This window comes from Peromyscus leucopus, chromosome 7 (assembly GCF_004664715.2).
Source record: "Peromyscus leucopus breed LL Stock chromosome 7, UCI_PerLeu_2.1, whole genome shotgun sequence".
NCBI lineage: Eukaryota > Metazoa > Chordata > Mammalia > Rodentia > Cricetidae > Peromyscus > Peromyscus leucopus.
The window spans coordinates 31417363-31434013 of record NC_051069.1 but is presented as its reverse complement, the minus strand read 5'-3'; the positions used below and the strand labels follow the sequence as shown (position 1 = coordinate 31434013).

Here is a 16651-nt window from a genome sequence, read left to right as displayed (position 1 = left end):
CTTTATTTAAAAAAAAAGTCAGAAATACACAATGGAAAAATCAAAGCATCTTCAACAAATGTTTCTGATTTAACTGAATGTGTGTGATATTGTGTTCCCCAAAATATTGTGCACCCTAATAAACTTATCTGGGGTAAGAGAACAGAACAGCCACTAGATATAGAGGCCAGAAAATGGTGGCACACACGCCTTTAATCCTGTTACTTGGGAGGCAGAGATCCATTTGGATCTCTGTAAGTTTAGAACCACACTGGAAACAGCCAGGCATGGTGACTCATACATAATCCCAGGAAGTGAGCCTTTAATCACAGGAAGTAATGGCAGAAAGCAGAAAGGTATATAAGGCGTGAGGACCAGGAACTAGAGCTGGTTAAGCTTTTAGGCTTTTAGCAGCAGTTCAGCTGAGATTCATTCCAGATAAGGACTCAGAGGCTTCCAGTCTGAAGAAACAAGACCAGCTGGGGGACTGGCGAGGTGTGGTTACCTGTGACTTGTTCTGTTTCTCTGATCTTCCAGTATTCGCCCCGATACCTGGCCCTGGGTTTATTTTTTATTAATAAGACCTTCTAAGATTCATGCTACAAGTAACTCTGGACAGAAACTTCCAGTACACAGTTCCAGCCCGGTAAGTTTTGAACTCCACATACATTTAGCCATTTCTTATGTTCATTATGTTGTTCTCTCAGCCTCAGGCTATGCCTCCTTGTGACAGGGTTTTTTTTTTTTTTTTTTTTGGTTTGACGAATAAAGCATCTTCAAGACCTGGAGAGTACCCAGTCAAAGTTTGCTAAATGAAAGAAGCCAGCTTTCACATGGTCCCACCTGCTGGGCTATGCCACCAGCCTTTCACATGTCCTAAAGAGAATTCACTACCCTTTCCACACCTGTCCTATTCTCTCCCTTCATACCCAGGTTAACAATATCAGTCACCCACTCCATCTTAAAGGCCAGGGATATTGGAATTATTCTGGCCCTGTATCACTTCCTCTGTTGGGGCAGGGCGCATAGGGAGATGTATGTACATAAGTGTGTCTGGTGTATGCACACATTGAAGTGTGTGTAAATGTGTGTGATGTGCACATGTTTGTAATACATGTGGAGGCCAGAAGTCCAAGTCAGGAGTCTTCTTTGGTATCTCCCAAGCCTTATTCTTTTGAGACAGTTTCTCTCATTGACTCCGGAGCTTTCTGATTAGCTAGAATGGCTGGCCAGTGATCTGTAGGGGTTCTCTTGTCCCCAATCCTTCCCCTCCCCCAGAGCAGGGATAATGAGCTTTTCAAAATGGGTTCTAGGCATCAAACTCAGGTCCTCGGGCTTGCCTGGCAAGGACTTTACTATGTCACCTCTCCAGCCCTCCGTGTCACCCTCTGGGGGCCCTGGGGGCTACTTGAGCTTTTGTCCCTAGGATTCTGCAAAAACAATCTTTGCCCCGTCTCTCTCACCTTGTGGGGAGACTCTTCCTCCATGAAACAAGTGGAGACTGCTGAATTAAAATAGTGCCAGGACCAGAAAGGAAAACAGTGCAGTGAAGCCCAGCAGGAGGAAGGGACGTGGACTATGGTGTTGGCTGCTGGGAACCTTTGGAAGCTACAGCCACGGAGCATCCTCCCATGTGGAAACTCCTGCAGATCTGTCTCTATCAGGCATTCCCACCACTCTCTAGAGTCACTTCAATTATCCCACTTCAAAGACAAGAGGATAAACCCATGAGATACTTGGCAAATTATCATATAGCCATAAACATCAGCCTTTGCCTAGCCTCTCTCTACTATTTCTCTCTCAAAGTGGGGTCTGTCCAGTGTGCATGCTGTATGAGTTCTCGCTTCGTTTCCCAACTTTTCGTTTTGCCTGCCAAGGACTCTGGGCAGCAGAAGTCACTACTTGCCTGACTGATATGTGATACATACCTCTACCCCTTTCTCCCAGGGATGGAGATACAGGCCAAATGAACTACATTCAACAGGTTCTTGGACAAAGAGGTGGCCAGTGAAACATGGACAGAAGCTGTTAGATGGTCTGGGGGAACTCTTTAAAAGGGAGGTGCCACTGCTGTGAGATTCTCTTTTCCACTCACTCTGGGGATCCCAGCAAGCACTGAGTGACTGTGTAAAGAGCAGCTGAAATTCTAAGAAGAGTTGATGACGTCCTGAGAAGTGAGTGTGTGTGTTTGACATGGGTACAGCAATGTCAAGGACCCAAAGCCTCAGACTCATGAGAGTAGCCAAGCCTTTCCCCAGAGTGACGCTCAAAGGCATGGCAAAGCCTCCTTCAGGTCCAAGTGTGAACACTCAGTGTGTGTGTGTGTGTGTGTGTGTGTGTGCAAGATTTTCTTTTCTGAACCATTGACCAGTGTGTGCAAACCTAGCAAGCATGGCTTCCTTCTCCCAGATGGCTGCGACCTTAGACTGCTTCCTAAGACCTCCACCTGAGACCAGCTTTGTTGTACATAATAAACGCTGTGGTTCTGGCTTGTGTGTTAGGCATGTCTCTTCAGAGAGAGCACAGCCCACCTGATCCTAGCTTCTCTTTACACATGTCTGTGGGTTTGTCCTTTCTTCACTCTGTTACTGGCCCAGTCAGCTTTTCAGGACCAAGCTGTGCAGGATGTGGTACCTCATCTTTTCCTCCTTGATACTGGGCCCTCAGACTTGAAGGATGGAATGGGAGCTCCATGTGGGCTTCGGGCTAGAAAGCTAAAGGCAGAAAATAGTGCTGGACAGTGGAGCAGAAAGATGGGAAAACCTGAACGCTCAGGGTCTAGCCTAGGACAACTTTTCAATGAAAGCAACACACAGACCTTGCCTCCACAGCTGTGGAGGATGAGTTTGGGGTTATATGAAGGTAACTTCACACTAACTGGTTCATTTCTGAAGAGCAGGTTATACACGTAAGAATACGGTAACAATTAATAATAATAATAAAAGAGGCCATGAATTTGAAGGACAATGGGGAAGGGTGTATGGGAGGATTTGGAAGGAGAAAGGGGAAGGAAAGGGAGAAATGTAATTATAGTATAATCTCAAAAAATGTTTAAAGTATATAAAAATCACGATAACCCATGCCTTCATTTATTCAACAACTTCACGAAGTGTCGAAGGCTATCGTAAGCTCTGTGGGAATCTAACAACCAGAGAACTCTATGAGAAGGACCCACATTTTCTACTCCTTCCCTCGGGATCCAGGGATGATAAACGACAGGTTTCGTTTTACAACAGCATCCCACTTTTGGTGAGTTCATGGATCTTCGCTTTTGTGTTGTCTTTACCAGGCTTGCCAACATCACGGTTGAGATGACTTACACTCTTGAAATGAAAAGTGTCCTGCTGGTTTAAATCTATTCTCCCAAGGGTCCCTGTATTAAGAAGTTGCTCCTTAGCCTGTGGTGTTATCGGAAGGTGATAAACCTATGAGAAGCAGATCCTGTTAAAAGGATTGGTTCGTTGTGGGTAGGGGTGGGGTGGGGAAAGATCCTTTGAGGAGGTATTGAGAGCTCAGCCCCTTTTCTCTCTTGACTTCTAGCTGAGCTTTCTCCTCATGCCACATGCTGCAGCCTTGACATACAGAGCTGCTACAGGGTTAAAGTATCGGGGTCAATTGATCATGGACTGCAGCATCTGAGACTGTGACTCAAACCTTTCTTTGAAGTCGCTTATCTCAGTTATTTTGTCACAGTAACAGAAAAAAAAACAAGCTAACATTCGCCCACCAGCAGCTATCAGAACCACTTGTAGCTCCTGCATGAAGCACTTTCTCAGATGAGCTTGTCATGCCTTTTAAAGGAGAGTAAGCCCCCAGAGGCCCACCAGCGCCTATTCAAGCCGTGCCAACACAGGAGACAGCTCTTGGTACCAATATTTCCAGAACTATGTCAAAGAAGAGGCAAGGAGGGAAAACAATCTTACTGTGGGATACAGAGCAAGAAGCAAAAAGCAATTTGTTAATTTATGCTTTAGAGCTTGTGTTGCGTGGGAGCTGCAGATTTCCAGGTGTGAAGACTAAGGCAGACATGCCATAGACCCTTAGGAAGAGAACCAGAAGTCTGAGGGTATAATACAGTAGGACAGCGTTACCTTAATATCACAAGACCCTGTAACCAAAAGGTGGGAAAGGGCTGATCAATCCCGGGGGCAGCTACGCTTTGTGTATTTTATAAACAAAGATTCTCTAGCTTTGTACACTTTGTTGAGATTATTAAATCAGTTTTCCATTCCTGAGCAAAACATATAGGCTATAGGGTTTATTGGGGCACTGGGGCTCTTGTGCTTACCCCTCCTTCCAGTTGAGAAAAACTACCATACAATAAAATGGCTGATGGAAAAGAGTATCAGGGTTTGGGTTAAATAGCAAATAACAAACTCTTCTGCCCTGAGACTGAGGTAGAGTTGGAGCCTGTGCCTTCCCAGGGCATCACACTGGAGCCAACCTCCTCACTAGACAGAATCAGGACCCACAAGCACAGCCTTGACTTTAGGCCTTTAGGAATCAGAATATGCATTCGCTCATTAGCTGAGCTCTTATGCAAGTCACTTAAAATCTTTAATCTCCATTTCCTCTTTTACAGAATTGCAGGGAATTCACAATGGCCTCTCAGCCCTGAGGATTTGCTTTAAGTTGTCCCAGGGAGCAGGAATCATGCCAGTTTTGTTTGCATTATATTCTTAGTGGTTAAGCAGGTACTGGATAGAGAAGAGTGCTCCTAAGTTCTTAGATGAATGTTGCCATGGGATCCATGCCCAGGGACTCCGTCATCCAGAAAAGTCTAGTATCTTGGCAATTAGAGATGACTTTCATCTTTCATTTCCCTAGTGGCTACCACAATCCTTGGATTTTCCCTCCCTTTTGCTTAATACCTCTATGTCTTAGAAACTGTAGACCTATAAGAGATTCAGTATCTACTCAAGTGGATTCCACATTCTCCCTCTAGCTCTGGCAGGAGAAGCTCTGCACCACACTGTAATACTCAGGAAAACCATGGACAGTCCCTGTGCAGTTGATGGAGAGCATATTCACCAGCCATCACTAAGTACCCACCAAGCTCCTCCCATCTCCTCCTCCCATTCCATCACATAGACCCATGGAGAAGGGTCCCCACCCAGCTGCCAGTAACTTTTAGGCAGTTTGCTTCTTTTGTCTAGAACTCTGATACAACCACAGCTGGGGAGTACAGATTCCCTTTTACTAAATAGTGAATGTGACCACCAATTCTGTGACCTGTCCTACGCGTGTGCCCACATTGTACGTACTCCCTTATGACTGCCAATGTTCTCCATTCCCTTTGATGACAGGCATTCATAGCTGACCCTCCTATCTCCTGAGAAACAAAATGAAAGTTTGTAAAGCTAGAAAGGAAGGGACTAAAAAATTCCTCCTGTGAGCTCCCTCAGTGTGGATGTTGACTCTAAGCCCTTGACTACACTGACAGAAGGGTAAAGCAGCTAGCTACGTAATGACTGAGAGTTCCCTGGTTCCTCTTGTCTTCAAAGTAAGTCTGTATCAAAACTACTTATGGAAACCAAGGGGGAGATGCTGTGGTTCTGCTTCTGACATCTGACCTCAGACTTGACTTTTGGTTGAACCAAGAATAAGAGAAGTAGCTGTGGTTTGGTCCTCTCCCCCACATGGATGTATTCCCAGCAAAACCACCAGTGCATGTAGTCACTGCTAGAGAACAAAGTGATAGAAGCGCGCGCGCACGCGCGCGCACGCGCGCGCGCGCACACACACACACACACACACACACACACACACACACACCAGATGTTCCCAATGCTTGTCTCTTGGATTACTAGGAAATCTCATTTTCTTCTTGGTGCTTTTATCCCCCCCACCCAATTTCTATAATGGATACAAATTCCTTGTCTAATCCCCTTCTCACAGAGGAGCATTATTTAAAAAGGTAAACCAGCTGGTAAATAAATTCCTGATGTGCACACCCAAATCTGTTATCAAAAGGGTCATGGGGGGAGGGGTTTGTAGTAAGGAATGACATGGAGTCTGGAAGCAGGCTTCCTGGCCTCCTATCTCAATAATAATAATAATAATAATAATAATAATAATAATAATAATAATAGTAGTAGTAGTAGTAGTAGTAGTAGTAGTAGTAGTAGTAATAATAATTATTATTATTATTCTTTCTTCTCCTTCTCCTTCTCCTTCTTCTCCTTCTCCTCTTCCTCCTTCTTCTCCTTCTTCTTCTTTCCTTCTCCTCCTCCTTCTTCCTCTTCTTTCTCTTCATCTTTCCCTTCCCCTTCTTCTTCTTCCCTGATGTGACCATAGCAAATGCCCTGATCATTCCTTGCTTCAGAGTTCTTCTCCATGATGATATCAATACCCTCTGTAGAAGGTTGTGAGAATTAAATGACTTTAAATAAGCCCCCTCAGAAGAATGTCAGGCCGATAGCAATTACATGTTTAATGCTGTTGCTCACTGTAGCAGCATTGCCATTGATCAAAAAATTTCTGGCCCATGTTAGAGGAGAATTCTTTTCAGTCTTAAACACATCTTGTTAACTATACATGAATATCCATGAACCCAATTTCCTCCATTGTGCTGGTTCTTGGAAGCAGACAAGCAGTTTAGGCCTTCAGTGTCCTTCTGAAGCCAACAGCATGGTGGTGTGTTTATTGGCTGTCCATGAAAAACACACATGCTCACACACATCCAGACAGCTCAGCTGAAACCAGGACGGATTCAACCCTGGGTAACTAATTGGCTCTGTCTCAACCACAAAGAGGTTGAAATTATGAATCGTCTTCCCTTGGTCATCCCTGAAGGCTTTAAGGAACTGAGTACAGCCAAAGGGCAAATTCAGAAAAGTCTGATTCACATTTAAATCCAAGTCTTTTTTCCCCTCTCCTCAAAGTTTGCTGGTGCCAAGTTTTAAATATGAAATGTCATTGTTTTCATACAGATATTACCAAGCGTTACCAGTTGTCATTTTGGCATTCAATGGGGTTATGATATTACAATGGCAACATTAGCATTTTCAAAAGCCTATCACCATTGTTCTTCTGAATTGTTGCAGCTCATATTACCCTCCAAAGAATCTTTAAAAAAAAAAAAATGAATGGGGTGCTAGCATCAAAGCCAGTGGGCTGAATGATGAGAAGGGTAGTTGTCCTTTGTCCGGGACACGAATGGTCTCATGCTAGCACTGTCCCTGCCCTAATGGGACATACAACAGCCCTGTGCACCACTGTACCCACACTAGTGAATGAAATAGACACTGAAAACCTCCCACAATGCAAGGGGTTTTGATAAAATTTTACTCCGTGCATGCAAAGCAAAAAAATCTTTTTGTTTTCTAATCATGAAAAATCTCTACAAAAATACCAATTTTTAAAAAGGCTTCATTGTTCTACCATCAATAAGAAAGACTGTGGACTGCCTAAACAGCTTTCAAAGAATCTGGGTGTGTTTGTTGATTTATGCCTCTGAATTTTAAAATTTTTTCTAGTTGGAATGTTTCTAAAAACGTATGACCTGTGTTCTTCGAGTACCTAAATAAACAGCATCACCCTTGTAGATGGGACAAAACATCATGGCCGTTAACATCACAGTTCAAGGGAGTTCAGCTAGTTCATCCTGACTCTGTCATGTTACTGCATGTGACAGCTTGGGGGAGCTAATTTGGATTATCCTCTTTTTAAAAAATTTCTTTTTATTTTACGTGCACTGGGGTTTTGCCTGCATGTATGTCTGTGAGGGTGTCAGATCCTATGGAAATGTAGTTATAGACAGTTATGAGCTGCCATGTGGATATTGGGAACTGAACCCAGGTACTCTGGAAGAGTGGCCAGTGTTCTTAGTTACTAAGCCATCTCTCCAGCCAAGACTGTCCTCTTTAAAACACAGATTCATACCTAAATCGAAGGATCATTTTCAGAATTAAAATCCTTTTCATAGTTTAGTATAATGACTAACAAATACAGATTCAAATGAAGAGAACCACCCTGGAGAGATGTCTCAGCTGTTAGTAGCACTGGCTGCTTTTCCAGAGGACCCAGGTTCAATCCCTAGCATGCCAACTTATAACCATCAATAAGTCCAGTTCCAAGGGATCTGATTTGTTCTTTTGGTTTCCTCAGACACTGAATGGACATGGTACACAGACATAAACACAGTCAAAACACCCACACACATACAATTACATCTTAATAAAACTATTATAAATAGATGGGCTACTTAATGTCTGAGACTGTCCATCCAGTGCTAAATTGCCCCAATAAGCTGTGTTGACTGGAATGCCCTTCTATATTCTGGTCATAGAATTCTAAGGCTCTTGGCCCTTCTATTATTGTTGGGGTTCTTGCCTTCAGCACTTCTTGGTTTTAATTTGCTGTAGGCTCAGTGGTGGTGGGAGGCCAGCATCACATGACCACAAGCAGACAGATGAAGTCAGAACAGGTCAGGAGTAGGTAGAGATGTGTCCTAGGATTCAGAGACACACTGAGTGTCTCCTCAGAGTTAAATTTGGGAATCAATGCATAGCAGGCGAGATAATCTAGAGAGGAAACGACTCTCAAGCATGAACTTTCGATTCTAACCTGGTCTGGATGTATTAGTACCATCTACAGTGTTATATGGGAGGGACGAACTGAACAAACCAAAACACGTGAGTCAAAGTAGGACTGATGGCTTCCCAGTCCCATCACACATGGACTTTCAGGTTCAGACCCCACTGGCAGGACCTTCCCAAAAGAAATGGCTACAAGAAGCTGCAACCTGAAGGGTCCAAATGGCGTGAGGTGATTCTTGGTATAGTGTCAATAACTCGTACACTGTTTATTGGGCACCCATGAGTCAAGCTCAGGTCCTTCCTACTCCCTTTGTTCTTCACCCGCCCAGTAAGTCATGACCTGTCTATGATGGGCTTCCTAGGCAGCTCTCCGCACAGTGGGAAGATATATTGGCTTTGTGATCTTCTGTGACAAGTTTTCCACGGCTAGTCATTAGCTAGACAGTGTGATGTTGCATGCCAGCCTCGGGAGGTTAGGACGTGTTTAGCTACGAGAAAAGAATACACAAGCATGTTATGTAGGCTTGAAAACCCAAGTTTAGGCCATAGCCAGGTAAATTCACCCAGGTAACAGGATTCCCCTTGAGATTTCTTGGTACAGTGTGTTGAAACGTTGTGCTCATTCTGACACTGAATGACAGCATGACACTGTTGGCACAGGATTACAGATTCTGACCCAGGGTCAGAAGGATGTAATGTTGAGGCTGGCTTTGCCTTTCATTGTCTGCTTTCCTCTAAACCAGTGGCTCTCCACCTTCCAGATACTGCAACTTGAATAAGTTCCTTATGTTGTGGTGACCCCAACCATGACTATTATTATTATTATTATTATTTTAAGAGAGGGTTTCTCTGTGTAGCCCTGACTGTCCTGGAGCTCACTATGTAGACCAGCCTGGCCTTAAGCTCTCAGAGATCCTCCTGCCTCTGCCTCTCAAGTGTGCACCACTACCACCAGGCAAAACTATTTTCATTGCTACTTCATAACTGTCATTTTGCTACCGTTATGAATCATAATGTGTGGCGGTGGCGCATGCCTTTAATCCTAGCAATCAGGAGGCAGAGGCAGGCGGATCTCTGTGAACTCGAGGCCAGCCAGCTCTACAAAGGGAGTTCCAGGACAACCAAGACTACACACAAAGAAAGAAACCCTGTCTCCTCTCTCCTAAAACAAACAAACAAACAAATCGTGATATAAAGATCTGTGTTTTCCGATGGTTTTAGGTGACCCCTGTGAAAGGGTCATTTGACCCCGCCCCCAAAAGGGTTCGTCTCACAGGTTAGTTGAGAAACACTGTAAGCAACATCTCTGTGCCTCTTTTTTCTCATCCGTGAAACTGAAACTACTTCAGACTTTCGCTCAAAGTCCAAACAAAAGCAACATGCTAGACTTGCTAAAATTTAGAAAGCAACTCATCCCCAGCCATATTCTTATCTAAATTTATGATGCTTGCCCTCAATGGCCTTTGAGGGATCAACGTGACACTTCCCACTTGGGCTCCCTGTGTTTCAAGAAGAGGACATCCGCACCGCTGTGCTTTCTTCTCTCGGGTTCCAAATCTCACCCTCTTAACCAACTGTCTCATACATAGTCACAGTGCTCAGGGAAGCACTTGAGTTGACGTCCCTACGGGATAATTCTGTTCAAAACAGTCACCACCACACCTCCCCACTCACCAGCCAGCACACAGACATTGTGTTCTCTGAGGATCCGCCATCTGAGACCAGGTCCTTAACGGCATTATCCCGGGTCCTAATGTTCTTTCTTCTATGACATAAATATCTTTTTTCAAAGAGACAAATCAGCTGCTGCTTAGAGACTGTGTTAGCCATCTTTATTGCACTCAAAAGAACAACTTAAGACACACACAGTGGATATTCAAATGGGTGGTGGTGGCGGTGCGTTTTCTGCTTTTGTTTTTAATTCTTTTTAATTCAGTTAAATTTTTATTCAGTGAAAAAAGTTGACACCAAGACAAAAAAAAATTATCTTAAAATTGTGCGACAATGTAGTAAAATCTTCAGCAGAAATCAGTGACTTGGAAACCTAGCAAGGCAATTGAAGTTATAAATACCTAATTTTACTTTGGAGAGAAACAAGTACACAGTGTTTCACTTTAAGTAAGAGCAGAACAGGCCTTTATTTTGCTGCAGATACTTCTGACTTTGCCTAAAGTGTCTAATAAGTCTTAACAAGAGTCTTTAAATGAGGAGTGACATGGGATATCTGAGGGTAATAATGCTCCACTTCGGCATTCATGCGCAGCCCACTGAAGTTATTACACATGAAACCAGTGCCATTCTTGGGAAATCACTCAGCTCTGATGATTAAATTTATAATATGGCTGCTCAAAACAATATGGGCAGAAACACATGCAACCGATCCTCCCTCAGCCGCATTCAGCGGTGGCATGCCAACTGAGGACGCACTTCTCGACTATCTAGCCCACAGGGCACGTCTCCTGCGACTTATCCTGTATCCCAGTCTTGCATAGGAAGTAGTCTATATAAACTTAATGCTCTGGCTTGTATTACACAAAAGTTGTACCTGAAAAGCAGCACACACTCCAGCTAAGAAAAACATTGTTGGAATGTTGAAATACAATCCCAACACAAGGAAGTGCCTGCAGAGTTCAGAGTCGATTCTTACAGCGGCAATGGGGATGGAATTCAATTTCATTATGTGTCTGAATTTCTCCTGGGGGGAACCTCTCCTCACCTCTCTGCTGAAGGAAGAGAAATCTCAGGAACTCACCATGGCCCTCTTCAAGGGACAGAGAACTGACCTACGAGATGGGTCCAGGGAATAGTCTTACTAATTGTGCTGACCACTGGGGGCCATATGAAGGCAGGATCCACCAAGGAGACACTAGTGCTTAGCTGGAAGGGGCTCGGCATTACCACTGGCCTTCCTAGCTCCCTTCTAGACATCTAGTGTCTTCTGAAGGGCCTGTTCTAGAAGCTGGAGAGCATAGTTTAATCTAGCAGGCCACTTATCTGGAGAGGAGAGAATAGGCAAGCGACTGTCTCCTGCCAGCTTGCAAACATACCTAGTGATGCAATCAGAGGTAGGCCTGAAGAGCCATTCCTCCAAAAGCCAGAGTGCCAGTCAGTTGCCCGGCAGCAGGCCAAGCTCTCCGGCTCACTAGGCATCAAGCAGTCATAGAGAGTCTCACCTGTCTGCTCAGATGTGGCCTCTCCACAGCCCTTGGAGGAACTCTCCTCTGTCACTGCATCCACATAGACCTACATCCCACAAAGCTCAAAGGGTAGTCAATACAGGAAGGAGAAAAAAATCAGTTCCCACACAGCCCACAGGAAACCAAGTACATGGTGTTCCGGTGTATTCCATTCCCTGTGAGGTGGAAACTTTCCAAGACGACACATAGCTTAGTTTTAATTTCCTATTGTCACTCCAACCTCTGGACTCTTGCAGATGATGTGAATACATCAAAAACCTCCACAAAGCTAAGCAGAGGGGAAACGGGAGTGCGTGCTTGAAAAGTTCACAAAAATATACAATTTACACATAGCTGCATCTATCTGGCTTCGTCTTCGGGACCTCAGCTCTGCTATTTATATAAAATATCCTAGCCTTAAATGGCTACATGTTTTCAAACAGCACAGTGCATCTTCCGAGGAGAGGGGTTGTGGTGGGTCTGTACAGTACTATGGTTCAGCATCGGGAGGCCCTGGAGACTGGCCTCAATGCTTGGCAACAGCTCACGTTGCCTGCAGGAGACATATGCTCTGTGGAAAGGCTTGCCTGCAGAATAATAGACAATAATGCCTCAGAGCCTTTTACACCAGCTTCTACAAATGCCACCAAAAACTTGGCAGGAAAAGAAAAGGAGAAAATATACTTTCCTAGCAGTTCAATTCAATGGCTTGCCTCCCACCAGACTGTTAATCTTTCAGCTACTTAAAGACTTCATTTAAGCGGAGGTGGTGGGGCTGGAGGAACATTGAGCAAAACTTCAAAGCAAGACAAGACAAAGCAGAAGAAATTCCAGTCTGGGGGAAAAATAATGAAAAAGGGGGTGAGCGGAAAGAAGAGAAAAAAAAAAAAGTTGTAAGACAGCTGACTCCTTTTTCCTAGCATTTGATACCAGGATCTACAGCCACACAGCATACTATGTGTCATCTACAGGTCAAAATGCTCATTTAATGCACATATATATCCTAAAAAAAATGGCTCTTATTTTCCAAACAATCCTCAGGTAAATTGAGACTCTATTCCCACCAAAGAATGATACTTTTAGTTAAAAAGAAACCAAGCACTTGTGAGGGGGGACACGTTGCATGGAAGGGGAGGCAGGTCTCACAAAACTTGCATATAGAAAACGTGTTCAGAGGCATAACTTTGGAATATTCGCAGAGCTTGCTGCTCTTCCGCTGGGAGGAAATCCTCAGTGAGTTTGTTCATACATCACAAGTCACGACAAGCTGGACATCGGTGCCTACACGCTGGACGGATGGGTGGGTTGAGGCCACAAAGAAGTCCACAGAACTTTCAAGTGGCCGGTGACATGAAACATGGCAGTGGGGGTGGGGTGCTGTGTCTAGACACACATGGTGTTTCACAGAGAAAGCAAATGAACAAATCTGCTGATGGAGAAGGCAAATGTTTAGATCACCTCCATCCCTGGCAATACCTACAACACTCTCTAAGGATGGGTGGGGGCACAGGCTAGGGAAGTGGGGGGTGGGGGGGCAGAGGAGGGGTGGAGTGGGGATCCAGAGAAGGCACTGACCAAATTCAGTATGACTGCATATATCAGTGTGGACGTTTGAGGACAAGTCAGTGGCTTAAACCCAATATAAAATTTTACATTTGAAATTCTTTGGTGGTGAGTAAAAACAAAAGGAAAACTCAAATTAAAAAAAATGGAGACATGGCATATTATATTTGCAATGTATATCTATCATGGCACAGATCTAGAACTTTCTCCCACAACCACAGTAATTTTTTTTTTCAAGTGACAATGATCCCAGTGTATAAGAAAGCAGTGTCAACACTTGGCAGCTTCCAGAGGTACACTTTCTACAGAGACATGCACAGTAAAAGCCCACAGATTCCTAGAAGACAGGGGGTGTGGCTTGCAGGGCTTTCTAGGCTATAGTTCCACTGAATTGGAATCTAGCACTGACCCAGAACTCTCTCCTGCCAAAGACCTGTCCCTGACATGAGCAAACTGAAACGAACTGCTCTTGCGTCCCCTGCCATGGGCAAGGGGCCCTTCACACCGGGGGTTTCAAAGACCACTAAAATATGGCCTCATACAGAGTCCCAATAAATTAACAAAAACAACAGAACAGGACCTTCCCCCACAAGATACCCACACACTTATGTAAACTAAATCCAAACAAAAGGTAAAATCTGAGCAGTTTTCAAGGAGAAATGTGATTCTGCCCATCACTCTCTCTCTCTTGAAGTTTTTATTAAATACATTTCTGCGTCTTAGAAAAATAAAAAGAATGGTCAATTTAATGAACCAAAATGATCTCACAGACTTAAAAGCATGCCCAGCAAGCACAGCTCTGTAAGACGACATCAGTGTCAGATCAAAGCAACGTGGTCACTAAAATCAACCTGGTCTCAAGTTCACAGTTGATACTACAAAGTTTATTCATTCCTTTCTCTCTTTTTTTTTTGTTTTTGTTTTTGTTTTGTTTTGTTGTGGTGGTGGTTTTGGCCCATATAAAAATAACATGTTGCAACTCAAAGTGCATCTTTTAAAATAAACCATCGACTATCTTTATCAAATAAAATATTTACACCATTTGGTTTCTAATGAGAAGCTCCTTCACGCTATCACCATGGGGACATCGTCTGAGAATCCAGTTATCATAGGAGCGTCTTCATCGTCCTCTCCTGAAGACAAAACAGTCAGGCCTTGGTGAGTTCCAGCGGAGTTTTATATGACCCCACTGCTCTGCCCATGCCCACAGCCTTACAACACCCCCCCAGCTAAACCAACACTAACTAGTCCTGAATCAACACTAACTAGTCCTGAACCCAGCTTGGCTTTCTTCTGCTCAGGTCACCATCTTCCCTTCCCTAAGTGACCCAACTTAATATTTTGAAGTAAGATCTGTAGCAAGGTAAATCTCCTCCCGTAGAGCTAAATGGGTGGGTTGGTTTCTCCTACTTGAATTATCTGTCCCCTTTCTCTTTTGAATCTGAACTGCTCTGAGGACATAGAAATGGGTAGGTGGGTGGTGCTTAAGAATTTTGAGGGCAACTTCCCAGATTTCACGGCTGTCCCTTTGAGGTTCCTGTTGCTTGGCATTTAGTGACGCTTGAAAAGCAACCCTAACAGGGCAACCAAAGGGAGCCACGCATGCAAGGCACTCCAGGTGCTTGCTGATTAGCAAAAACAAAATCAGAGAAGGCGAGGGGACACAGGTGATCTCACAGGGCCACTGACTGGGGAGGAAAACACACCGCTTCATAAAGAGAAAAGCAGCATCAGCGGTCTATAGGAAACTCACATCTGGTGCCTTGAGTTTGGGGAAGCCTTTCCCACACTCACTTTATGACATGACCTGGCTGCCAGCTCTCTCGGTTTAGGGCTTTGCAGCACGCAAGGCTTCTCACGGGGATCAGAAGGTTTCCCTTCCTCTTACTGTCCATCACCCCCACACAGAGTAAGAGGAGGCTGCGCCCCGCAATGGAAAGAGGTGTGACTGACTGGAGGGCTTCACACAGACACTGACTGGAGATGTGACCCTTTCATCTTGAAGCCCTCCAGAGGGGGGAATTAGACCAGGGTCGGTCGATCACACTTGAGGATTGTTTTTGAAATTTGGGGAGCATCCGAACCTAGGCCCTGGTGTTCTCTGTCCCAAGGGGACCCTTCCACTTCTCCCTGTTAGAGCCAGAACTGCACAATTAAAGAGACTGTGGTGTTTTGATTAAGGAAAGGTCCCAGACAGTGGGGACACTGGGGTGACACCTGTCCTGAAAGGCTGGGCTGACAGAATCTTCCTGATCCCATCTCTGGCTCTACGGTGTTTGCCCCTGGGACCCCTGCCTACTTACCCAGGTCATCCCCAGAGGAGAAGATGGCCGAGCCCAGCCTGGAGCTGTAGTGGCTGTTGGCGAAAGCAGTAAAGCTGCTTTGTAGGCGGCGGTGCTTCGTGTAGAGGACGGCAAAGCCGACACCCAGGCTCAGCAGGATCAGGAACAAGATGGGAACCACCACAGCGGCAACGTCCGTAGACCTGGCAGCCTGGACCGCGGCTGTGTCTCCACCTGCAGAGGCAACATGTCCTGCCAGTGAGCCTCCTACCTGAGGGCCCGAAAAGGATGGCCCTGGCAACTTCTCCAGGCCGACGAGAGAGAGAGAGAGAGAGAGAGAGAGAGAGAGAGAGAGAGAGAGAAAACCAGCCCAGAGTTTGCAAGGGTTCCAACACAACCAGCTTGCTTGTCTGGTGTGACATGTTCCAGCACACGCGTGAAGCCTGATGTTTTCCAAGTGCTTGCCGTGAGCCCCTAGACCGTGGGCCTTGCGCATGCAAATACAGTAATTACATTAGATTCCTAATCACTGCCTTGTTGGTTATTTAGATAATCTCTTGGAAGGGAGACCTTTGTTGGGACATCAACACTGATTTCATTAGCATTATTACTTAAGGCCGCTTGCTTGCCTACATAAGAGGATGTGAAATCAGACCACTAATTAGCGAGATTGCAATTATTTCCCCCTACTTGGCACCAAAGTCACTCCGCACTGCAATTACCTGAAGCTCCGCAAACCGGATTCCTTCACTGAAACACTGACTCGACAGCTCACCAAGTTTTATGGGCTTTTTTTTCTCCCTCTCTTTCACTTAAGTTAAAAAGAGAAACAACCTTTCTATATACATTTGACATTTGTAAAAGCTCATTGCTAGGCCTCTTGGCTGTCTATAACCTGACAAAGATGCTGCCTTCTCATGGTCATAAGCAAATGATGACTCTAGATGGCTTACGGATAGATAGGTCCTCACTGGGGCTCTGGGGAAAGGCCATTCTCCATCCTTCAACTCGGGGTCATCCTCTGGAGAGTGAGGAAAATTTTCACATTATAAATCTTGGAGCTAGCCTGAACTTAGGGGCAGGAAAATGGAGCTATGCAGTCAGTTTTTAG

The 16651-nt window shown here is 44.8% G+C and overlaps 1 protein-coding gene across 1 annotated transcript in view; it reads right to left on the bottom strand.

The window, feature by feature from the left end:
• Positions 1-10332: 10332 nt before the first annotated feature.
• Positions 10333-16651, bottom strand: part of Sorl1 (sortilin related receptor 1) — a 168600-nt gene continuing 162281 nt past the window's right edge. The window contains exons 47-48 of the mRNA XM_028866304.2: positions 15562-15774; positions 10333-14391 (exon numbers count right to left, since the gene is read on the bottom strand). Of these exons, the coding sequence (XP_028722137.1) occupies positions 14324-14391; positions 15562-15774 (281 nt within the window). The 3' untranslated portion in view covers positions 10333-14323. The remainder of the gene's footprint in view (positions 14392-15561; positions 15775-16651) is intronic.